General features: G+C 49.7%; 3 protein-coding genes across 5 annotated transcripts; 2 read left to right on the top strand and 1 right to left on the bottom strand.

Annotated features, from left to right (window-relative positions):
* Positions 1-2,684: 2,684 nt before the first annotated feature.
* Positions 2,685-6,882, top strand: DHPS (deoxyhypusine synthase). Of its 3 annotated transcripts, none has more exons than XR_013813562.1 (9): positions 2,685-3,355; positions 3,963-4,127; positions 4,373-4,494; positions 4,576-4,672; positions 4,754-4,840; positions 5,292-5,437; positions 5,530-5,633; positions 6,449-6,574; positions 6,664-6,814. XR_013813562.1 is itself a non-coding variant. In XM_079771774.1 (9 exons), the coding sequence occupies exons 1-9, from the start codon at positions 3,149-3,151 to the stop codon at positions 6,757-6,759; spliced, it is 1,110 nt and encodes a 369-aa protein (XP_079627900.1). In that variant the 5' UTR covers positions 2,690-3,148; the 3' UTR covers positions 6,760-6,877. The 3 variants fall into 3 exon arrangements, 2 of the variants coding, with proteins under 2 accessions (XP_079627900.1, XP_079627901.1); XM_079771774.1 differs by having other exon boundaries at positions 2,690-3,355; positions 5,332-5,437; positions 6,664-6,877; XM_079771775.1 differs by lacking the exons at positions 2,685-3,355; positions 3,963-4,127 and having other exon boundaries at positions 4,422-4,475; positions 5,332-5,437; positions 6,664-6,882.
* WDR83 (WD repeat domain 83) lies at positions 6,777-11,368 on the bottom strand. The gene is made up of 9 exons (XM_079771776.1): positions 11,235-11,368; positions 11,031-11,151; positions 10,844-10,949; positions 10,550-10,598; positions 10,352-10,478; positions 8,944-9,011; positions 8,735-8,843; positions 8,536-8,650; positions 6,777-7,049 (listed from the first exon to the last, which is right to left on the bottom strand). Exons 1-9 carry the CDS (start codon positions 11,335-11,337, stop codon positions 6,900-6,902), a joined length of 948 nt encoding a protein of 315 aa, XP_079627902.1. The 5' UTR covers positions 11,338-11,368; the 3' UTR covers positions 6,777-6,899.
* Positions 11,369-11,527: 159 nt separating this feature from the next.
* On the top strand, positions 11,528-12,984 carry WDR83OS (WD repeat domain 83 opposite strand). Its single transcript, XM_079771777.1, has 4 exons — positions 11,528-11,716; positions 11,831-11,936; positions 12,409-12,506; positions 12,600-12,984. The coding sequence occupies exons 1-4, from the start codon at positions 11,667-11,669 to the stop codon at positions 12,664-12,666; spliced, it is 321 nt and encodes a 106-aa protein (XP_079627903.1). The 5' UTR covers positions 11,528-11,666; the 3' UTR covers positions 12,667-12,984.
* The last annotated feature ends 11,262 nt before the right edge of the window (positions 12,985-24,246 follow it).

Genomic DNA, 24,246 nt, shown 5'->3' with positions numbered 1-24,246 from the left:
AGGGGCAAGACTGGGTAATTGGGGCAGGCCTCCTGGAGGAAGTGATTTAAAAAATTTTTTTATTTATTGATTGATTTTAGAAAGAGAAAAGAAGGGAGAGGGAGGGAGGGGGAGAAAGAGAAAGAGAGAGAGAAACATTGATTTTTTGGTCCATTAATTGATGCATTCATTTGATTCTCGTATGTGCCCTGACTGGGGACCAAACCCACAACCATGGTTCATAAGGACAACCCTCTAACCACCTGAGCTACCCAGCTAGGGCTGGAAGCGACATTTTGAAAAACATGTTATTTATTTTAAAAAGAGGGAGGGCCGGACCAGTGTGGCTCAGTGATTGAGTGTCAACCTTTGAACCAGGAGGTCACGGTTCGATTCCCGGTCAGGGCACATGCCCGGGTTTCAGGCTTGATCCCCAATAGGGGGCATGCAGGAGGCAGCCAATCAATGATTCTTTCTCATCATTGATGTTTCTATCTCTATATCCCTCTTCCTTTCTCTCTGAAATAAAAAAAAATATATCCAAAAAAATAAAAAAGGGGGGGGGAGGGAGGGAGAGAGACTTGTTCCCCTTATTTATGCATTTATTGATTGGTTCTTCTATGTGCCCTGACGGGATCAAACCTGAAACCTTGTGCATTGGGAATGTGTTCTAATCAACGGAGCCACCTGGCCAGGGTGGAAGTGACATTTTGAACTGAGGCCCAGAAGAAAAGGAGCTGGGGAAGGCATGTTCCAGGCAGAGAGAGAGCAGCAGGTGCATTGTCCCTTGGTCAGGAAAGAGCTTGTTGGGTTCTAGAACAGTGAGGGGCTCAGTGTAGCTAGAGAGGAGTGAGTGAGGGCAGTGGTGGGAGATGCGGGAGGGAAGTCAGCAAGTGCCCTTGTAGGCCACGGTGAAGGTGAAAGCCCAGATTCTACTCCCAGGGGGAAGCCACTGCTGTTAGAAGGAACGATGCACCTGGTTTCTGTTTAAGGCGCTCTCTGGCCACAGCTTGGAGATGGACTGGAGGGGAGTGAGTGCAGTGTGGAGGCCGTGGAGGCTTTGGGGATGATGATAAGCACCTGGATACAAATTCTGATGCATGTTGTACACTTGAAACTAATGTAATAATGTAATGCTATATAACAATTAGACCTCAAAAAACAAAAAAACAACAACAATTAGACCTCAATTCTAAAAAAGCCACAAGAAAGCTCTTGGACTTGGGACCTATTTTATAGTTAGAATTTGGTGGATGTGCTGGGGCCGTGGTCGGCAAACTGCGGCTCTTTGGGCCCTTGAGTGTGGCTCTTCCACAAAATACTATGGCCTGGGCGAGTCTATTCTGAAGAAGTGGCGTTAGAAGAAGTTTAAGTTTAAAAAATTTGGCTCTCAAAAGAAATTTCAATCATTGTACTGTTGATATTTGGCTCTGTTGACTAATGAGTTTGCTGACCACTGTGCTGGGGGATAGGTGGGGGTGTGAGACAAGGGGAGCCATCAAGCTCAGCTCCCCAGTTTTTAGCCTGGTAGGTGAGGGTTGTTTGCTGAGATGTGGGAGACTGCAGCATGATCAGGGTTAGGTGGAGAAAAAGCTGAGGTGGTGAATGTGAGATCCAAGCAGGGAATTTCAAGAATGCCCAGGAGGATGTTTCTTCTTCCAATTGAGTAGGCTCATTTCCAGCCCCAGGGCCTTTACACTGGCTGTTCCCTCCCAATGGGGGGCAGGGGGAGAATGGCCTCCCCCCATAAGTTCACATATGGGGCCTTTCTTGGCCTTTTGCCTTTGGCTCAAATGTTACCTCCTGCCCTAACCAGTTTGGCTCAGTGGATAGAGCGTTGGCCTGTAGACTGAGGGTCCCAGGTTTGATTCCAGTCAAGGGCACATGCCCGGGTTGTGGGCTCAATCCCCTGTAGGGGGCGTGCAGGAGGCAGCTGATCAATTATTCTCACCATTGATTTTTAAAAATATATATATTTTATTGATTTTTTACAGAGAGGAAGGGCGGGATAGAGAGTTAGAGAAATATCGATCAGCTGCATACCCCCTGCTGGAGATGTGCCTGCAACCAAGGTACATGCCCTTGACTGGAATCGAACCTGAGACCCTTCAGTCCGCAGGCCGACGCTCTATCCACTGAGCCAAACTGGTTAGGGCTCTCATCATTGATGTTTCTCCCTCTCCCTCCTCTCCCTCCTCTCCCTCCTCTCCCTCCTCTCCCTCCTCTCCCTCCTCTCCCTCTCCGAAATCAATTTTAAAAAAGTCACCTCCTTCGTTTCCTTCCTCAACCACCTGTCCCTCCAAGGCCACCAAACCCTTCATCCACCCCATGCTAAAGGCTCTTGCATCATCCTGTTGAAATCCTGAATAGCACGTAGCACTATTGTTAACTTTCTGTCTCACCAAACTGTGGGCTCTAGAAGGGCAGGGTCTGCACCTTATTCACTGCTTAATCTGCACCAACACAGACTCCATAAATGTAGAGTGAGTGATTTAAGGGGTCCACTCTGGACCAGACCCTGTGCACAGTTAGAAGGACCCATGAGATACAGTCCCCACCCTTGAGGGTCTCAGTCTTGCTGGAGGGAAAGAGATGTCAGCCCGGGATCCCAGAGGAGATCCCTTACCCAGAGGAAGGTCAGGGCAGGCTTCCCAGAGGAGATGACAGCTGGGGCTGCCTGGGGAAGACTAGAGGGCTGTGCAGCATGTGGAGGCTCTGGAGACTTGCGAGGTACGGACAAGGATGAATGTCCTATTTGATAAGAGATGCTCAGTGGCAGGAACTGTCTGACAGTTCCCGATGACTTGAATTCTGTCCAAGGGGACGTTGAAGAAGCCATTCTCTCACTCCAGGGGACAGCAACGAAAAGGACAAGCGCCCGCAACGCGGTGGGTCTCCAGTAGGCGGCGATGAAAGTAGTCCTTCCTGTGAGGCGCGTCGCGAAAGGAATAACGGCTCTAAGCGGCTTCCGTATTTCGCAACAGGCCACGCCCCGGACTAGAGGCCTCGAGGACGGTCATGTGACTAAACATCTTCCGGTCTATCGCTCCAGTTTTTTTCCGAGCCCTGTTTCCTGTGCACTCGCAGAGAAGCGCGTGCCAGGCACAGCGTTTGCGGCCACTGAAGGCCTGGCTTGGGACTGCTCTGAGCTGAGCGCGGCGGCAGGAGCATGGAGGGCCCCCCGGAAGGGGAGGCGCCGGCGGCGGCGCTGGCCGCTGTGCTGAAGCACAGCTCGGCGCTGCCGTCCGAGAGCGCCCAGGTCCGGGGTTACGATTTCAACCGTGGCGTGGACTACCACGCGATGCTGGAAGCCTTCGGCACCACTGGCTTTCAGGCTACCAACTTCGGGCGCGCGGTGCAGCAAATCAATGCCATGGTGAGGCTGGGCGGGACTTCCAGGGTTTAGGGGGCGTGGCCTCTAGTAGCACCAACGCAGTGCAGTTCCTGGAGAGGGCGGGGCTTACCTGAGAAAGAGGCGTGTCCTCCGTTGGGGCGGCCCAATAGTTGGAGAGAGGTGGGCCTTACCGGGGGTTGGAGTTTCTGTGTTAAGGAGGGGAAATTGCCCCCGCAGCAGCGACATCCTAACTTCAATAAGGGGGCGGGGACTGATTCTAGGTAGAGGGCGGTTTATAGTCTTCGTGTGTGTTCTGAAATGGAAGGAGCCTAGGGCTAGAGCGTGCCCTGGAAGGAGGAATTGGAAGAGCCTAAGTCAGGGTAGGCCCTGGATTTGCTCCTCCCAGGGGAAAGGCGGCTGAATCCTAAAAGATGCTGATTCCCGAGTGAGGCAAAGCGTGAGTGTGTATGTGCCCCAGAGCCAACCTGTGAAAGGGGCGGAGTTGCACTCCCTCCCCTGGTTCCTGGTATAAGTGGTCCTTTTTCTCTGAGTGGGCAGGGCTTGGGAGCAGAGTGTAATTCTGAAAACCACTGGGGTCCTTGGGCTGGAGTTTGGGTTCAGAGGTTAATTTGACCCCTTTTACACACAGATAGAGAAGAAGCTGGAGCCTCTGCCGGAGGATGAAGACCAGCACGAAGACCTGACCCAGAGCCGCCGCCCACTCACTGGCTGCACCATTTTCCTGGGCTACACGTCCAACCTCATCAGTTCAGGCATCCGTGAGACCATCCGTTATCTCGTGCAGCACAACATGGTGAGGAGCTGATGGGCTGGGCTGTGGCCTTGACCTCTCTGGGTCTCAATGGGCAATAAGATTACTGGTCATTTTAGTGAGATAGGGAGATATGGGTCAGTTTTAAGCAGAGGGACAGGGTTGAGTTTTGTTTTGCAGCAGACATTCCTGTAAAGTTACTAGATGAGGGTTGGGAGTTTGGAGCCCTGCCCAGAATGTGGGCAGGGTCCTCCTATCTGGGCCAACCTCATTGCATGTGGCTGCAGGTGGATGTCTTGGTTACTACGGCTGGGGGCGTGGAGGAGGATCTCATCAAGTGCCTGGCACCCACATACCTGGGCGAGTTCAGCCTCAGGGGGAAGGAGCTACGTGAGAACGGGATTAACAGGTGGGGGGCCTAAGTGGTGTTGGGCAGGGGAGCTGGACTGAGGGTCCTGGGGCCTGATGCCTATCTGCCTCCTGTCTCCAGGATTGGGAACCTGCTGGTGCCCAATGACAATTACTGCAAGTTTGAGGACTGGCTAATGCCCATTCTGGACCAGATGGTGCTGGAGCAGAACACAGAGGTGGGGTTGGAACAACCTGGGGGGCTAGCCTGGTGGCAGTAAGGGAAGGCACCATTGACTGGAGCTGATGTCCCCTCCCAGGGTGTGAAGTGGACGCCTTCCAAGATGATTGCCCGCCTCGGCAAGGAGATCAACAACCCAGAGTCAGTGTATTACTGGGCCCAGAAGGTGAGGAGCTGGACTTGTTTCACCTTCAGAGTTACCTAGGGAGTCAGTGCTGTTCTCATCACCTGCACTCTTAGATGAGGAATTTCAGACACGGGCTAAGCAGCTTTTCTGAGGTCACACAGCTATTGAGTGTGGTCCTCATTTCCTGGCTCTACTCCTACACCACCTGGGAGCAGTTGGGCAGTGCTTAGCAACCCCCCCGGGGCCTGTCTTAGGGTCCACTGCCCCTCAGAGGCTATCAAGTCCAGCAATGGGAAAAATAACACAGCCTACTATTCTTTGTGTGCTCGGGTGGGTTTTCTTATAAATGCTTCCTCATCTGTGAGGGAGGTACTGTTGTTACTGTCATTTTACAGTCATGGAAACTGAGGCCCAGAAAAGTTAAACACCATGCCCAGAATCAGGCAGAGAGGGAATGCTGCCAGAATGGGGACTTGCCTATCCCCACCAGGATCTGACTCCTGCTGCTGTCCTGTCCTGCACTCCCCCAGAACCACATCCCCGTATTGAGCCCGGCACTCACAGATGGCTCGCTGGGCGACATGATCTTTTTCCATTCCTACAAGAACCCGGGCCTGGTCTTGGACATCGTGGAGGGTGAGGTGCTGGGGCCAGAGTAGTGGGGAGGGGGGCGGGCGCGGGGGGAGGACTGGCTGGGCCCGGGGCCTGATCACAGTGCTCTTCCCCAGATCTGAGGCTCATCAACACACAGGCCATCTTTGCCAAGCGCTCTGGCATGATTATCCTGGGTGGGGGTTTGGTCAAGCACCACATCGCAAATGCCAACCTCATGGTGAGTGGGGATGGAGCACCTGGTCCCTAGTGTGGGGGTGGCATTTGGGTCTGCCATGTAGAGATGTCTGTGTGCTAGGCCTAGGCCCCGTGCTGGAGACACAGCCATGGACAGGCCAGGATCCCTGCCTTCCTGAGACTGATGTTTTAGTGGGGGGAGACAGACAGTAAGTTAGGTGGCAGTCATTGCCATGGAGAAAAAGGAGGGGTGACAAGATGGTAATAAAAAGGCACACTGTTCCAAAAAGGGAAGCCTTTCTGGGAAATGTGACCTGTGAGTAGAGCAAATTTAGTAGATGCTCCCTTGAGCCATGCGGTTGCCTTGAGGAAGAGGTCCCAGCAGAGGGAACAGCCAGTGTAAAGGCTCTGAGGTGGCTGAAATAAGTTAAGGAACAGCTAGGAGGCCTGTGAAGGGGAGAGAGGGAGGTGAGGTGGGATGGTGAGAGGCAAGACTTGCAGGGCCTTGAGGGCTGTGACTCAGGTGCTCACGGGTGCCCTCTGGCTGCCGCAGGGGGAACAGCTAGGGCCAGGACCAGTGTAGGAACCAAGGCAGGGAAGTGATTGGGTTCAGAGGTCTTCTGAAGATAGAGTTGGTGGCATATGTGACAGGGTTATTGCTATCTAGTGGGGCAACACTACCTATCATTTTACTAGTAACTCTCCAACCCCTAACTGCCCAGCATTGATGGAGGGGCCCCCAAGGGGCCCTCCTTTATCTAGGACACATGGCTCAGCCTCTCTAGCTGCAGTGCTCTGCCTCTGTATGTATGTGTGTGTCTGTCTCCTGTGATTGGCTGACTCTGCCCCCCCCCCTAGCGGAATGGGGCTGACTATGCTGTCTACATCAACACGGCCCAGGAGTTTGATGGCTCTGACTCTGGTGCTCGGCCGGACGAAGCTGTCTCTTGGGGCAAGATCAAGGTGGATGCAGAGCCTGTCAAGGTGAGGGCCAGGGCCAGCCAGCCTGCTGGGGTGTAGGGTCTCCCAAGCTGTAGCTTTGGGTTCCATGGTTACCTGGGTCCCCTCCACAGGTCTATGCTGATGCCTCCCTGGTCTTCCCCTTGCTTGTGGCTGAAACCTTTGCCCAGAAGGTAGATGCCTTCACACCTGAGAAGAACAAAGACTGACAGCTGTGGCCCTCCCCCTATTTATTTGTTTTCAGACCCGGCCCCTCCCCCACTCCTTGGTCAGTAGCACATCTGGAATAAATGGTCTCAGTGGTCCAGAATCTGCATCTGTGTCCTTAGTGGTGGTGGGTCCCCTGGCCTCAACCTGTGCCACCCTCAGTCTCGTAGGCCTCTTCCCGCCAGCAATGGATGCTGCCCCCCATGGCAGTCAGCAGGCAGGGCTCTGTTGGGTGGTAGGCCAGTGACTGCACCACACCAGGACCCACCTGTAGGGCCAGCGCCAGGACACCCTGTGGAACAAGAGGGAGGGGAGCAGTTATCAGTGAGCCTCCCATCCCCTGACCTTCAGCCATCTGCTTCTAATGCAGTGGTTCTCAACCTTCCTAATGCTGCGACCCTTTAATACAGTTCCTCATGTTGTGGTGACCCCCAACCATAAAATTATTTTCGTTGCTACTTCATAACTGTAATTTTGCTACTGTTATGAATCGTAATGTAAATATCTGTGTTTTCCAATGGTCTTAGGCGACCCCTGACAGCAGTTCTCAACCTGTGGGTCGCGACCCCTTTCACAGGGGTCGCCTAAGACCATCGGAAAACATAGATATTTACATTACGATTCATAACAGTAGCAAAATTACAGTTATGAAGTAGCAACGAAAATAATTTTATGGTTGGGGGTCACCACAACATGAGGAACTGTATTAAAGGGTCGCGGCATTAGAAAGGTTGAGAACCACTGTTCTAATGGCGTTCCATTCACTGCAAAACTAGTCTGCCCAAAAATGAGCCCCTCAGTGGCTCTGCCCTTCCAGGTGTTCAAGCCAAAACCTTGGGAAGTCTTTTTCACACCTCTTTATCTGTAAATCCTCTTGGTTCTGCCTTTAGACCAGTGGTCGCCAACTGTGAGGTCCGAAAGGTTGGCGACCGCTGCTTTAGACTGTATTCAGAGGCCACCACCCCGCCCTGAGCCAGTTATGTCCGGCTTTCAGCTGCCCTCCCCCTGCCGCCATGGGGGCGCTATTGGTCTACTTGGCAGCATCAGAGCTTGCACTTCCTTCCTCAACCCACAGACACAGCAGCTCCCCATACAACTGTAGACCACGGTTCCTCTTTACATTGAAATGTCCCCTTCCTCCAGTGTGACCTCTGCTCTATCAGATCTTCAAGAAGTAGGCAGAATATTGGCTCTTTCTCAGTCCCCCGAGTGAGAGCTGGCACCTCAAGTTCCCAACGTCCCCCAGTTCCCTCCATCCTCTTAAGGGACTCGTTTCCCCTGGCCAAGCCCCAGCACCCACATCTTCTCCCATGAGACTCTAGCCCTGGAACCCCTAAGCCCAGCCTGTCTGTTCTCAGCCTGATGCCACCACCAGGCTGGGACATATCAGGATAGGGCTCACAGGGCTGTGAGCTAGAAACCACAGGGATGCTCAGAAGTAGCTCAGGTTTCCTGAACAACTACAGCCTCATCCCCCCCAGGGTTAGATGTCGCTGTTGGTTCCCCCACCCTCAGGGTCAGTCCCAGTGGCTCAGCCTGGCATTGGTGGCCCTGCCTGACGTGGCTCCTGCTGCTGCCACTGCCATCCTGAAGTGCTGCCATTTCCTGACCAATGCGTGCCACACTTTCAAGCCTTAGCACACACTGTTCCCTTTGCTGGAATGCCTTTCCTGCCCTCCTTCTAGCCACTGTTCTAATAGCACTCCCTTTTTCAGGTCTGGGAATGACTGAGGTAAAGACAAAGTGGGGACAGAGTGCAGTGTGGGGGAGAGGCTCACCTCCACAAGGTCCCAAAAGAACACCTTCCCATCCTCGGAGCAGCTGACTACATGCGTGTCACGCTCACTCAGGCAGCAGTCCAGCTTGTACTCTTGGTTCTTATGGCCTGTGTACCTGGGGGTGGATGGGATCAGTGGGGCCTTGGGCCTTACCAGGGGCAGAGGTGGGGGGAGGGGCCCCACAACCCCAAGGACTCACTCCCCTAGCAGCTCCCCTGTGTCCTTGTCTAGAAGCCTCAACGTGGAGTCCAGGCTGGACATCAGGGTGCACTGGCCATCCCGGCTGAAGCAGGTGCAAGTGATGGGGCCTGCGGGGAGGGGAGAGGTGGATAGGCAGGTGGGCTGGGGCCCCTTTGGCTGCCTCTGCCTCTGCCTCCCCTGCCTGGCCCACAGCCTGGCCACACTCACTGCCCACGTAGTCTGAGAAGAGTTGTCCCATCCTCAGGTCATAGCGTCTGACCCGGCCATCCACGGAGCTACAAGAGAGGGTGGATCCAATTAAAGTTTCAGCTGGGGCCAGTGGCTCCATGGCTCTAGGTAACCTCAGTGTCCCTCTACACTTCCACCTGGCCAGGGCCCTAAGGACAAGGCTGAGCCTATCCTTTCTGTGCACCCCTCACTGTCATACTCCCTTCTCAGGGCTAGCCAGTTTTCTCAGCGGTTAAAGTGTTGATCTTTGGACTAAAGCAGTGATGGCAAACCTATGACATGCGTGTCAGCACTGACATGCATAGCCATTTCTGATGACACACGGCCGCTGAGGTGGCCGCATGCCAAGGATGAAACATTTGCTGCTCCTGAGGATGAAACATTTGCGAAATAATGTTTTTTCCTCAAAGTGACACACTACCCGAGTTATGCTCAGTTTTTTGGCGAAGTTTGACACACCAAGCTCAAAAGGTTGCCCATCACTGGACTAAAGGGTTGAGGGTTCAATTCTGGATCAAGGGCTCATTCCTCACTTGTAGTTCCCCCACCCCTGTAGGGGTGAGTTCAGGAGGTAACCAGTTGATGTGTCTCTCCCACATCGATGTTTTTCTCTCTGTCTCTCTTCCCTTCCACCCTCTCTAAAAATCAACGGAAAAAATATCCTTGGGTGAGGATTAACAAAAAAAGAAAACATACACTGAAGTGAATTCGTGAATGGAATTCTGAGGCACTGGCTTTGAGACCCAGACCCACGGACCAATCAGGAACTACCCAATTCGTTTCTGATAGGCACCGAGCATCCTCTCTGGGCCAGATTCTATAGCAGGAAGGGATGGCTTGGGACACAGCTTCGACCAAGCCAGGAGAAATTTCTGGAGCCTCACTGACTGAGGGTAATATAGGAAGTCCTTCCCAAGGTGACATCTGAACTGGGACTTGAAGGAGCCAACCTTGTGGGAAGATGCATGGGAACGGCCAGTCAACAGGCTGGACAGTCCAAACTCCCCCCATGGTGGGAATGGCACTCTCTTGGGCTGTGGCAACACTTGAGCAGCTCTGCATGGGAATTTTTTCTTTTTTAAATATCAACTCTGTAGGCAGGAATTTTTCCTTATTTCCCTGTCATATTCACTGCTACATGCTCATTGCCTAAAAAAGTGGCCTGTGGGAGGTGCTCAAAAACACTTGCAATAAGTAGTAGAAAGGCAGTCCAGGCAGAGGAAGAGCAGTTGCAAAGCATGCTTGGCATATTTACCTGAAATGAGGCTGGGAATGCATAAAAGCTGAGAGGTCAGGGTCTTGGAAGGCACGGTGAGGAGAGTGGACTTTTAAGCACAGAGGCAGCTATGATACGCAGGGGGAGGGGCAATGATCTAGCTCCACTCACCCTGCCAGGACCTCATGGTCTGACACCTTCACACTGGACACACCATCCTTGGCTTCGTCCAGCTTCTGCACTGGGTCCGGCCTCCGAGAGCGGCAGTCCCAGCAGCGGATAGTGGAATCGATAGAGCCTGTGAGGCCAGCAGGTAGGTGAGGTCAGGTTTTGGGGGCAGGGGCTCCCCTGCCGAGGCCACATACTCACCTGACAGGATGACTGTGGCCTCTTCATTAAACTGCACCGTATTCACCTTCTGAGAAACAGAAACTACCACTCAGAGGTGGCAGGTCTTTGAAGGATTGGGATAAAGACAGGGTTCCCAGTGCAGATTAAAGTGAGGACAAAGGGGAGGTGAAAGGTTTCAGGGTACTGCAAGGAAGGGGCCTGGTGAGTGCGCTGTAATATGTGTGTGGGGAGGGTAACTGTCACCCCTGCACACTAATGCGGGTCCCCTCCGCTATCCCTGCTCTAATGAGGCTTCTTTCTGCTCGTACTCACCCCTGCGTGACCCCGGAATTTACGCACGACCTGCCCAGACGCCACATCCCACAGCACCACCGCCTTGTCCCCGCCGCCGGAGCAGAGATTGCTGTTGTCAAAGGACCTAGAGGGCAGGGGAGGGAAGGTCAGCATCGACCTGGGATCCCCGCCTCAATGCCCCTTTCCCGGCCTGGCCCCGGCTCACCCGGCCGCGTCCAGCACCTCGTAGCCGTGGCCGCTGTACGTCCGCAGCAGCGTCCCCCGCAGCGGGTTCCACAGCTTCAGGGTCTTGTCGCTGCCGCACGTCAGGCAGTAATTGCCATCCACTTGGGAAGACCAGGCGGGGGTTACCGGGCTGCTGACCTCGAGAGGCCACAGGCCGACTCGGAATGAAGATGAGGGCGCTCACCATTAAATCGCACGGCTCGCACCGCTCCCTGCCCGCAGTCTAGCGTCTTCAGCCGTTTCTGCGGCAGCACCGGGCCAAGCGGCTTTGGCTCAGGGAAAGACATGGCTCCGGGATGCCTTCCTCGCCGCCTCACATCGGTCTGGACAGAGGTTTGCGAGCTTCTCTGGCTTGGTGCAACCTTATTATTGTCCCTACGGTCTACTTCCGGTTTCCCACTTCCGGACTCAAAGTTTCGGCTTTTTGGAGGTAATGTTGGGAAATACCATTACTGCAGGCTGCCTCTAGGTTCCAGGCTTCTCCCGCCACCACCTGGCCCCCCGCCGCTAGGTACGGAAGCGCGAGGGCTGCGGGTGTGACTGTAAAAAGCACCCTCGGTTTCCACGCCGGAAGGGGCAACTCCGGCAGCGGAACAGGGGCGTTCTCCGCCTCGCTATGTCCACGAACAATATGTCGGACCCACGGAGGCCCAACAAAGTGCTGAGGTAAGGACCCCAGCGTCATGGGAACGAGGCTCGGACTGTGGGTCGGGGCGCAGGGAAGCGCTCGTCCATCCGGGGGCGGGACGTGAGTGCCCCTGACCCTCAATCCCGCCGCAGGTACAAGCCTCCGCCGAGCGAGTGTAACCCGGCCTTGGACGACCCGACGCCGGACTACATGAACCTGCTCGGCATGATCTTCAGCATGTGCGGCCTCATGCTTAAGGTGGGCAGGCTGCGTGTCTCCGCTGGACTACGAGGCCAGGGGCGGATTCGGAATGAAGCGGGGCCGGCGCGGAGGGGGCGGGGCTGGGGTGCGCTGGACGGAGGAAGCCAAAGCCTCGGGGGAAGTCAGGAATCCGGGTCAGGGTGGGTACGTGGGCGGTTGGTGTGAGGGTGGGGCCAGACTCCAAAGCAACTTGGAGGGGATGGAGAAAGAGAGGGGTCATTAGCATGATGGGCTAGGTCGAAGTCTAGTCTTTTTAGGTCTGAGGGTGGGGTCAGAGGCACTGGCCCGGGGGTAGGGCAAGAAACGCTGTACCTGGAGTAGGCTATGGGTGGATGAGACAGTGACACCTGGGGGTTAGGGGGACAAGGTTTAAGCTGCCCCAGTTGAAACCAGTGGGTTGGAACCAGTGCCTGGGAATGCCCCTTGTCTTCCACTGACCTAACCCGCCCATCTACCTACCTTTCCCCAGCTGAAGTGGTGCGCTTGGGTTGCTGTCTACTGCTCCTTCATCAGCTTCGCCAACTCCCGGAGCTCTGAAGACACTAAGCAAATGATGAGTAGCTTCATGTGAGGCTGGGCCTAGAGAAGGAGGGACTCCTAAGTAAGGGGAGGGAGGACCCAAGCCTTCCCGTCTTGACTGACACCTTTCTCCGGTCTCAGGCTGTCCATCTCTGCCGTGGTGATGTCATATCTTCAGAACCCTCAGCCCATGACACCCCCTTGGTGACTGATGTCAGCCTAGAGGGGTCACATCCTGGACCTCTCCATACACCTCCCTCCAGGGCTGGTCCTTAGCTGCTCAGCCTCCTGCCCGCAGCTGCTGGCTGTCCTGGGTGAGGTAGCCGCAGGGCCTCCAGCTGGATGGAAGGAACTTGGACCTTTCCGTGGGGTCCCACTTCTACTGGGGCAGGGAGGGGAAAACCCTAGATATACTCCTGCCTGCCTTCCCCACCCTGGGTGCTGCTGGGGGAGAGCTGTCCATGTTTCTAGGTATAAACACTCATTTTCTTGTTGAAACCAGTTCGTAATAAAGATTTGCATTCTGGCTGTTCTCTGAGACCTCTCCTTCTGTGCACTGTGGGTGATCTCCTAGAAGGGCTCCAGTTCCTCCACTTACTCAGGCCTGGGGTGAGGCCGGTCTGGAGCCTTCTGCTTCACTTGCTTATTCACAACCTTCATGCCTTAAGTCAGCTGCTGGAGACAGGACAGTGACCCTCACCTCTGGCAACTCAGCAGGTGGCCCTGCTGATCTGAGGAATCTGGGCTTTGATTTTCTTTTTGTTCTTATTAATCCTCACCCCAGGATATTTTTCCATTGATCTTTTGAGAGAGTGGAAGGGAGAAGGAGAGACAGAGTGAGAGAAACATCAGTGTGAGATGGGGGACAAGCCTGCAACCGAGGTACATGCCCTTGACCGGAATCGAAACTGGGCCCCCTCAGTCTGCAGGCCAATGCTCCATCCACTGAGCCAAACCAGTTAGGGCAGGGCTTTGATTTTCTTATCAAAGGAGTGAGATAATGTCATTGAACTAGATGGACTGATAGGGAATTAGGCACGAAAGACTGTCTTCCCCCAGAGGGGAAGAGACTGTTCCAAGACTTGACTGCTGTAGGACCTGAGAGCTGACCTGGATTAGAACGGGGAAATTGCTTAGTAAACCTCCCCCACCCCCCGAAAAAAACCTTTCTGATTGTACTTGATGTTCATTCTGACACAAATCACCCCTCTTTTGCCTTCTGCTATGTGCCAGTTCCTGGGACAGATTGTCCTGACATGTTCAAGTATGTGAAGTAATTTCCCATACCTAGCAGCATTCACATATCCTATATAATAAAAGCCTAATATGCGAAGTGTCCGCTTGTCCGGTTGGCCTTTCAACCAATTGAAGCGTAATATGCTAATGATGTGCTAAGGCTGCTCAACTGCTCACTATGATGTGTGCACTGACCACCAGGGGGCAGATGCTCTGGTAAGTTAGCTTGCTGCTGGGGTCCGGCCAATCAGGACTGAGCAAGATGGGCTGAACATGCCCTGGAGCCCTCCCACGGCCCCTCCCCGCTGGCCAACCTCCCGCTGGTGGGGTCCCTCGGCTTGGCCTGCGCCCTCTCACAATCTGGGATCCCTCAGGGGATGTCGGAGAGCTGGTTTTGGCCTGATCCCGCAGGCCAGGCCAAGGGACCCCATTGGTGCAGGAATTCATGCACCAGGCCTCTAGTTAGTGTATATGACTATTCCTCCCTTTACCCTGTACAATTCTTTGGCACCTGCCAAGCAGCATGGGGATCAATTTCAACTTGCAGCCACTCAAGACACACCTCTATGTCAGTTTCCCTTTAAAAACCATTATTAGAGAGGAGTGGCAGCTTTCTTTGGTCTTTCCCCACCCTCTGCTTATGGAGGTAGGTTTTCAGTCTTGGGGCTTTTTCCTGGGTGTGTGTATACTAACCATTGGCAAGCCAGCCAGGAGACCAAAGAAATGGGCTTTGGTAAAGGGGGTCGACCTGGCCATTGACCTCTATGTGGGGAGGGATGAGCTGTATGCTAGACACAAGTGGACTGTGCATGAGTATGGGGGCCACTCTGAAAATGCTGGCTGGTCTCATACTTGTTTAAGGAACTGCACTGTTTAAGGACATTTATGGATGCAACTGTAGGCTGGTCACAGATGCCCACTTAGAGGCAAAAGACAGGGTTAGAAAGGAAGAACTGAAACTAGAAAAAGATGTTAGAATGTCTACACCTCTGTTAGCATAGGGACTGGCAGATAAAGGCGGGTGGGCGGGCAGAAGCTCCTTTGAACAGATCCCACCTCTTTTTTAGAAGCCATATGTTCAAGTGTGTCTATATATGTGTTATTTTGGTGTCGTAGTTTCTACCTTGGAATGGTGTTGCTAACTTGTAAAACAGCTATGTTTAATTGGTTTAATGGAATTAAGTGCTTCTATAAATTAAGTATTGGGTATTCTAAAATTCTCAGAGATACAGAAATTAACCCAAATGCTTTCTCAGAATCACATGATCTGGGAACATATTTGTCATTAAAGCTAGTTTAAGTGTGTTGGTTTAATTAAAACAGATATGTCATGCCCGGCTGGTGTGGCTCAGTGGTTGAGCATTGACCTATGAACCAGGAGGTCATGGTTCGATTCCCGGTCAGGGCGGGGGGATTGTGGGCTTGATCCCCAGTAGAGGATGTGCAGAAGATTCTCATCATTGATGTTTCTATCTCTCCCTTCTTCTTTTAAATCAATAAAAATATTTTATTTATTTATTTATTTATTTATTTATTTATTTTTCAATATACAAAATAAATCTATTACCAGGTTATAGATAAAAATAATTAGCCATTTACATGCAATAAACATTAATATTTCAAGAAAAATGATTTTAAATATAATAATGTTACCAAAGCTGTACTAACAGTATAATATCACAAAAGTTGTAGGAGATATTAAAAATCTGCAAATAATAAGATTACTTCTAAAATATTTTTTTTCCACTGGCTCTATTTTTGTTCATCAGTTTATATTGTTCACTAGAGGCCCAGTGCATGAATTTGTGCAGCGGTAGGGGTGGGGGTGGGAGGTCTGGCCGGCTCACCCACCCCATGGGGCTGATTGGGCTGGGTCGGCTCGGGGAGGGGATGTGGGCAGTTGGCTGGCTGGCCCCACCCCCTGGTCGAACTCCTGGTTGAACCCCCTGTGGAACTCCAGGTCGGGACAATTTGCATATTAGCCTTTTATTATATAGGATTATATTCCACAAATGAGTGCAGTCATGTGATATTTATCTTTCTCTGACTGGCTTATTTCACTTAGCATAATGCTTTCTGGGTCCATCCATGCTGTTGCAAATGGTAAGAGTTCCTTCTTTTTATAGCAGTGTGGTATTCCACTGTGTAGATGTACCACAATTTTTTTAATTCATACATCTGCTGATGGGCACTTAGGCTGTTTCCAAATCTTAGCTATTGTAAATTGTGCTGCTATGAACATAGGAGTGCATATATCCTTTCTGATTGGTGTTTCTGGTTTCTTGGGATATAGTCCTAGGAGTGGGATTACTGGGTCAAATGGCAGTTCCATTTTTAATTTTTTGAGAAAACTTCATACTGTCTTCCACAGTGGCTACACCAGTCTGCATTCCCACCAGCAGTGCAGGAGGGTTCCTTTTTCTCCACATCCTCACCAGCACTTGGTTTGTTGATTTGTTGATGATAGCCATTCTGACAGGTGTGCGATGGTATCTCATTGTTGTTTTGATTTGCATCTCTCGGATGATTAGTGACTTTGAGTATGTGTTTATATGTCTTTTGGCTTTCTGTATGTCCTCTTTCGAAAAGTGTCTATTTAGATTATTTGACCATTTTATGATTGAATCGTTTATCTTCCTTTTGTTAAGTTGTATGAGTTCCCTGTAAATTTTGGATATTAAACCCTTATCGGAGATTACATTGGCAAATATGTTCTCCCATGCAGTGGGCTTTCTTGTTGTTTTGTTGATGGTTTCTTTTGCTGGGCAGAATCTTTTTTTCTTTTTTTTCGCTTTTTTTAAAAAATTGCTTTATTGATTAAGGTGTCACATATTTGTCCTCATCCCCCCCATTCCCATCCCGCACCCCTCCCCACGGATCCCCCAACCCCCTGTTGACCTTAACCATTGGTTAGGCTCGTATGCATGCACACAAGTCCTTTGGTTGATCTCTCCCCCCTCCCCTCCCCTCCCTCTGAGGCCCAACAGTCCGATTGATGCCTCCTTGTTTCTGGGTCTGTTCTTGTTCATCAGTCTATGTTGTTCATCATTTCCCCTAGATGAGTGAGATCATGTGTTACTAGAAATATACTTATAAGAACCGAATGTGAGACGAGCAATAATAGTTATGCTGACAGGCAAATGAATCAGTCTGTAGTGAGTTTCTTTCTGGACCAACAGTTCTTTTGAGACCCAATTTCAATGTCCACCAGTTCCTTATGTGTACATGTCGGCACTGACTTTTCAGCTCTGGATGGTGGACAAATGGTGGTAATGCAGGTCCAACTCCCTCTGGTTTGGTCTCGCCCGGATGCAGGGGCGCGGCCTCACCCAGACCCGTGACCCAGCCTCACCCGGATCCAGGGGCGCACGGCTTCACCCGGCCCCGGGATCCGGCTTCACCCGGACCCGGACTTTTTTTTTTAATGGAGCGCTTCACAAATTTGCGTGTCATCCTTGCACAGGGGCCATGCTAATATTTTCTGTATCGTTCCAATTTTAGTATATGTGCTGCCAGAGCGAGCACTGTGCAGCAGCTTTTTATTTTGATGTAGTCCCATTTGTTTATTTTCTCTTTAGTTTCCATTGCCCTAGGAGTTGTATTGGTAAAGATATTGCTACGACATATGTCTGATATTTTGCTGCCTGTGGATTCCTCTAAGATTTTTATGGTTTTGTGTCTTACATTTAAGTCCTTTATCCATCTTGAGTTTATTTTTGTGTATGGTGTAAGTTGGTGGTCTAGTTTCATTTTTTTGCATGTATTTGTCCAATTTTCCCAACACCATTTACTGAAGAGACTATCTTGACTCCATTGTATGCTCTTGCCTCCTTTGTCAAATATTAATTGAGCATAATGGCTTGGGTCGGTTTCTGGGTTCTCTGTTTGGTTCCATTGGTCTATATGTCTGTTCTTGTGCCAGTACCAGGCAGTTTTGAGAACAATGGCTTTGAAATATAGCTTGATATCTGGTATTGTGATCCCTCAACTTTGTTCTTTCTCAGGATTGCTGCGGCTATTTGGTGTCTTTTCTATCTCATGAATTTTTGGAGAGTTTGTTCTAGGTCTGTGAAATATTCTGTTGGTATCTTAGTAGGGAGTGCATTGAATCTATAGATTGCTTTCAGTAGTATGGATATTTTAATGATGTGGATTCTACCAATCCATGAACACAGTATATTCTTCCATTTGTTTATGTCTTCCTCTATCTCTTTTTTCAATGTCCTGCAGTTTTTTCGTCCTATAGTTTACCTCCTTAGTTAAGTTTATACTTAGGTGTGTTACTTTTTTTTGTTGCAATGGTAAATGGGATTGTTTTTTTAGTTTCTCTTTCTGTGAGTTCATTATTGGTGTATAAAAAAGCCATAGATTTCTGGGTGTTAATTTTGTATCCTGGCTACATTGCCGAATTTATTTATTAAGTCTAGTAGGTTTTTCCCCCTGTTTTAAAAATATATTTTTATTGATTCCAGAGAGGAAGGAGAGGGAGAGAAAGGTAGATGAGAGAGAATCATTGATTGACTGCCTTCTGCACTCCCCCTATTTGGGATTGAACCTGCAACTAGGGCATGTGCCCTTGACTGGAATGGAACCTGGGACCCTTCAATCTTCAGGCGGATGCTCTATCCACTGAGGCAAACCAGGTAGGGCTCAGATAAGTTTCTTTTTTAAAAACATATTTTATTGATTTTAGAGAGGAAGGGAGAGGGAGAGATGGAAACATCAATGATGAGAGAGAATCATTGATTGGCTGCCTCTTGCACGCCCCCTACTGGGGCTCGAGCCTGCAACCCAGGCATGTGCTCTTGGCTGGAATCAAACCTAGGACCTTTCAGTCCATAGGCTGACCCTCTATCCATTGAGCCAAACCAGCTAGGGCTCAGATAAATTTCTTATCTCTCCTTCATTTATCTCCTCTTCTGGAGAATTCTCTGTTCTTTCATTTGGGTGTTGTTTCTTTGTATCCTCATTTTGGCTGTCTGTTTGGGTTTGTGACTATGTTTTAGGGAGATCCTCTAAACCTCTCAATCTCTAGCGCAGGACAGTGTTAAAGGCTGTTTCTGACTAATTGGATCAGGCAAAGACTCAAAGCCTCCAGACTGATAGGATTCCACCTGAATTGCCTCCCAGGCAATGGTCCTCAGGTGTGGCAAGAGTTTTTTTTCCAACAGGCAGGGGCAGTTTTCCAATAGGGTGTGTCTACTGTCTTCCCCCCAGGCAAGGCAAATGTCTATGTGGGAAAGATGTCCTCCTCTGTGTGAGGGAATGACTCAGCCCAGGAAACTTGAGGTGTCTGCCTTCTCAGCTCTATACCCCAAGTCCTCAGTCCTGGGTTCTGTTCTCATAGCTCCAGTGCACTTCACCCTCCCTCTGCTGGAGCACAAGTTGGGTGGCTCCACAGGGAATTTTGTGCATTGGCCCTTTAAGAGGGTGCCTGAATTTTCAGCTGTTACTCCCTGGCAGACAGCACCCTGCTGCTTTTCACAGCTAGATGTTATGTGGATATCCTCCTCAGTTTTGGTGCTCTTTATTAGGGGACCCAGCTTGTGGATTAGACTACAGAGTTCTCAGTACCAACCCCCCACAGCTGAGATATCTCTCAGGAACTTCAGTTGCTGTCTGTGGGCGCTGCCCTTTCGTGCCTCCCCCTCTCCTTCTAGTCTCTATGTGGTCTCCACTTTCGGTCTTTGGATATCAGGGTTCTCTCCTGCAAATTTTCCGTTGATTATTCAGGAAGTTTTTCTATATTTTAGTTGTAATTCCAGTTTGTTCCTGGGAGCATGTCTATGCATCATCCACTTACTCTGCCGCCATTTTTAATCTCTTAAAATCACAATCTTAATGCCATACAAGTTGCCCCTCTGTTTTTTCTATTAGTAATAAAAATATTTTTTTAAAAAATCAAACAGAACCCTAGCCGGTTTGGCTCAGTGGATAGAGTATCAGCCTGCGGATTGAAGAGTCCCAGGTTCGATTCTGGCCAAGGGCACATACCCGGGTTGCGGGCTCGCTCCCTAGTATGGGGTGTGCAGGAGGCAGCCAATCAATGATTCTCCCTCATCATTGATGTTTCTATCTCTCCCTCTCCCTTCCTGTCTGAAATCAATAAAAATATATTTAAAAAAATAAAAAAAACAAAAAATCAAACAGATATGTCTTTAGAGTTATCAGAATTAAGTATGATACCTTTATTTTACCTAGGCTTATACATTTGTCAGCAAAAGTAATAACTTAGCCCTAGCCGGTTTGACTCAGTGGATAGAGTGTAGGCCTGCATACCAAAGGGCCAGGTTCAATTCCAGTCAAGGGCACGTACCTTGGTTGCTGACTCCTTCCCAGCCTGGGACCTGGGTGGGGCTCATGCAGGAGGCAGCCAATCAATGTGTTCTTCTCACATTGATGTTTCTCTGTCCCTCTCTCTTCAACTCTCTCTAATCTAAAAAAAAAAAAAAAAAAAAATCAATGGAAAAATATCCTTGGGTGGGGATTACCAACAATGACAAAAAAGTAATAACTTAGAATATGGGCTGAATAAAAAAAAGGGGGCTGATTGTATCTAAAGTCTCATGAAATTTTTGTGGGTAACCTAAACATAATTGTTAACTAATAAATTAAATAGATGAAGTAGAATAAAAGTTTTTTAGGTGAGACCTTTAGCAGTAATTGTAGAAGGTTTGTGAAAATATTTTTTGAAAAAAAATTTTAATATGTGGTCAAGCTAAGATTAGTATAGATTTAATTAAGTGGATTTAAGCATCAAAAGTAATAGAGTTTGGGTCTCTTTCTGTTAAATGGACAAACTTTTCTTGGACTGTGGGTTTGCTCCTGATCTTGTAATAAGTTTTCTGTTTTGAATGCACAGATTCTAGTTTTATCAAAATAATTTTCTGTGTTTTATGTTGTCTTACCATGTCTTTGATTACTTAAGAAAATGGAATCTTTTCAATGTAAAAGCTAACCTTCTGTATTTGAAATGCCCTAGCTGACTTCATGAAAACTCAGCCACAAAACAAACAAACAAATCTCTCTATATATAAAAGCCTAATATGCAAATTGTCCCTGCGGGAGTTTGACTGGGAGACCAATTGCTCCAGGAAGCATCGTGGAACGAAGGAAGACCCCGGCCAGCAGCCAGGGAAGGGAGGCCCCGGCGGGCAGCCGGAAGGCCCCAATCGGGCCTGATCGCTGGCCAGGCCTAGGGACCCTACCTGTGCACGAATTTCGTGCACCGGGCCTCTAGTAAATGTATAAATATTGTGGTATATGTAGATGAAGCCCATTCTACTTTTGCAAAAATGACCCATTAGTGCTATACTTTTGCCATCTTGATGTTCTTGTAATGTGGCAATTATCAGCTTCTCAGTCAGGAAAATTAAGATGGGTAAACATCCCTGGCTGGTTTGGCTCAATGGATAGAGCATCGGCCTGTGGACCAAAGAGTCCCGGGTTCGATTCCAGTCAAGGGCACATGCCCAGGTTGTGGGCTCGATCCTCAGTGGGGGGCGAGCAGGAGGCAGCTGATCAATGATTTTCTCTCATCATTGGTGTTTCTATCTCTCTCTTCTCCCTTCCTCTCTCTGAAATCAATAAAAATATATTTTTTAAAAAGGGTAAACAATGGGCAGTTTCCCTCTGGGATGCACCCATACCTTTCCCTCCTCCCTCTTCTCCCAGGATCAGTCCCTTTGCTTTTCTCTCAACTAAGTTTCAAGGGCCCTTCTTTTGCTTCTGTTCTTATTTCTTGAGTCTATTCAGCCCAGCTGGCTCACTTATACTACCTCCAAAACTTTCTAAACTCCCTTATAATTTGAAAAAACAAAACAAAGGGTAAACAATGATTGTGAATTAAATAAACAGTGGGATTAAGGGAAACCCAAGACAGTTGCTGGGTTCTTCCTGGCTCCCTGGTAAGCCCCATTTAAAAAATATATATTTTATTGTTTTTTTTTTACAGAGAGGAAGGGAGAGGGATAGAGAGTTAGAAACATCGATGAGAGAGAAACATTGACCAGCTGCCTCCTGCACACCTTCTACTGGGGATATGCCTGCAACCGAGGTACATGCCTTGACTGGAATCGAACCCGGGACCTCTCAGTCCGCAAGCCGACGCTCTATCCATTGAGCCAAACCAGTCAGGGCAAGCCCCATTTTTTGTTATCGCATTCCTCCATGCACCATAGGGCATTTAAGCTGGACTTTTATGTAAGTGCCACTTAGTATGGGTTATCAATATGTTCTTGTTGTTGTAAGTATATTTTCTGGATGGGTTGAAGCCTTCCCTGCCACAAGGCTGATGCCCTCACAGTAACGAACTATGAGAAAATGTGTTTTGCACTTGGGGTATATATGTTCCAAGTGCTTCTTCAAGGCTATGTACATAGCCCCACTATATGCCATGCGATGGTGGTTCACCGTTTTCCTTCCTGATCTCTATGAAATGGAATCGTATTGATGATATAATGCTATCCTATGCAGATTTGCCTCTGCTGCAGGAAACCTTGCAGGATTTACTGGACCATCTGCAACAGAGAGGATGGGAGTGAATACATAGACAATTCTAGGCCTGGGCACTGCAGCAAAGTCGTTTGGAATCATATGGTTGGATAAGACCCGCATTGTCCCTGAGGCTGTCATAGACGAGGTGCAAGCCTACCCAATACCAAAAAATGTGAAAGAGGTGCAGCCTTTTGTGAGAATTTTGGGGTACCGGGGAACATTTATACTCCATTTAGCACATATCCTTTGCCCATTATATCGTCTAGTTAAGAAGGGACATATATGGTATATAGAGCATCGGCCTGTGGACCAGAGTCCTGGGTTCAATTCCAGTCAAGGGCACATGCCCATAGAAACATCAATGATGAGTGAGAATAATTGATCAGCTGCCTCCTGGCATGCCCCCTACTAGGGGGTTGAGTCCACAACCCGGGCATGTGCCCTTGACCAGAATTGAACCTGGGACTCTTCAGTCCGAAGAGTCATATATGGGGAGCCAAACAACAAGCTGCCTTTGAGAAAACAAAAATACTGGTCCAACAGATTAAAGACCTTGGAATCTCCCAGGCCAGGGTACCATTTGAATCAGATATTTCAATTACCCCAGAAGGCATGTTCAAAATCAGCAAAAGAAGCAAGTGCCCCATGGATTTTGGTCCCAATTGTGGAAGGGGGCAGAAATCAGATAATCTTTGATAGAAAATAATGATTGTCAGTGTATACAGCCCTTCATCAAGGGGTGGATAGATAACATGACCCACCAACTTTCCTCTGCTGTGGTTCGGACTCCAACGCTGACTTAGTGGCATGCCTACCTACAGCAGAGGAGTGCTTTGTCAAATAGGCCATTGTCTGTAGAGATGCAGCAACTCTTAGGTTCTGTTAAATATGTTGAGCCTCCAAATGCTCCTTCTCCCATCCCTGGATTGGACCCTGCAACCTGGGAAGAAGGACTAGGGGAACTTCTTGCTGGCACTTGGTATGCTAATAGCTCTAGGTAGGGTAATTCACCTACTTTGACTGCAGTTGCATTCAATTTCCCATTGACACTCTGGGTGGAAACAGGAACAAGCCACAATAGTCAGTGGGCTGAATTAAAAGCTGTGTGGTTGGTATCACACATTTTAAAGGGACTGATTTTATTTCTTGGATAATGGAAATGGAGGAGTGGATGATGATGAACAAACCTTTTTGGGGACAAAGAGGTGTGGAAAGATATCTGGGCTCACAAGAGCCCACGGAAGATCTTTGTATCGTCCATGTCCCTGCCCATAAGACAGCTCCAGGTACTCAGGAAGCAGATGCCTTGGCAAAAATACATGCCTTAGCAACTGACCCGTTAGTTGATACTGCAGATTGGGTGAGCTGGAAGAGTGGGCCCGGTAGTGCCCAAATAGGATGGTGCATAGCCAAGGAAGCAGGGCTGCCTTTAACATACAGTGACCTGGTCAATGCAGTTATTTTTTTCCACTAGAGTAAGAATTTTATATATATATACTAGAGGCCCAGTACATGAAATTCATGCACTCAGTGGGGGGGTCCCCCAGCCTGGCCTGTGCCCTCTCACAGTGCAGGAGCCCCGCGATAGATCACCCCAAAGAGGTAGGCCCCACCCACCCATCCAGGGCTCCTCGATGGATTGCCCCAAAGAGGCCGGAGCTGGGGGTCCCGCCTCTGCGCTGTGCATGTAGCGTCAAGCCCCCGCCCACCGCGCACACCTGCTGCGCATGCAGCCTCCTGGTGATCGTTCCTTACAGCGTGAGGCCGTCACAGCGTGAGGGCGTGATGAACACATAGGCTTTTGTTATATAGAATATATATATAAAATTGATTTCAGAGAGGAAGGGAGAGAAAGATAGAAACATCAATGATGAGCGAGAATAATTGATCAGCTGCCTCCTGGCATGCCCCCTACTAGGGGATTGAGTCCACAACCCGGGCATGTGCCCTTGACCAGAATTGAACCTGGGACTCTTCAGTCCGAAGGCTGACACTGTATCCACTGAACCAAACTGGCTAGGGCTCAATTCAGTTATTGAATGCAGATTCCATTTCC

The sequence above is a fragment of the Cnephaeus nilssonii genome, assembly GCF_951640355.1.
Source record: "Cnephaeus nilssonii genome assembly, chromosome: 5".
NCBI lineage: Eukaryota > Metazoa > Chordata > Mammalia > Chiroptera > Vespertilionidae > Cnephaeus > Cnephaeus nilssonii.
The sequence above is the reverse complement of the archived record's forward strand: the minus strand, read 5'-3'. Positions and strand labels throughout refer to the sequence as shown.

Excerpts from the sequence above, each read along its gene's own strand:
- DHPS (XM_079771774.1), top strand. The coding sequence starts at position 3,149 with ATGGAGGGCCCCCCGGAAGGGGAGGCGCCGGCGGCGGCGCTGGCCGCT. Across the intron at positions 3,356-3,962 it reads TGCAGCAAATCAATGCCATG|ATAGAGAAGAAGCTGGAGCC; the intron begins GTGAGGCTGGGC and ends TTTTACACACAG. Across the intron at positions 5,438-5,529 it reads GGTCTTGGACATCGTGGAGG|ATCTGAGGCTCATCAACACA; the intron begins GTGAGGTGCTGG and ends GCTCTTCCCCAG.
- WDR83 (XM_079771776.1), bottom strand. The coding sequence starts at position 11,337 with ATGTCTTTCCCTGAGCCAAAGCCGCTTGGCCCGGTGCTGCCGCAGAAA. Across the intron at positions 8,844-8,943 it reads CTTCTCAGACTACGTGGGCA|GCCCCATCACTTGCACCTGC; the intron begins GTGAGTGTGGCC and ends CCCTCCCCGCAG. Across the intron at positions 7,050-8,535 it reads TCTTTTGGGACCTTGTGGAG|GGTGTCCTGGCGCTGGCCCT; the intron begins GTGAGCCTCTCC and ends CTTGTTCCACAG.
- WDR83OS (XM_079771777.1), top strand. The coding sequence starts at position 11,667 with ATGTCCACGAACAATATGTCGGACCCACGGAGGCCCAACAAAGTGCTG. Across the intron at positions 11,937-12,408 it reads TGTGCGGCCTCATGCTTAAG|CTGAAGTGGTGCGCTTGGGT; the intron begins GTGGGCAGGCTG and ends ACCTTTCCCCAG. Across the intron at positions 12,507-12,599 it reads CAAATGATGAGTAGCTTCAT|GCTGTCCATCTCTGCCGTGG; the intron begins GTGAGGCTGGGC and ends CTCCGGTCTCAG.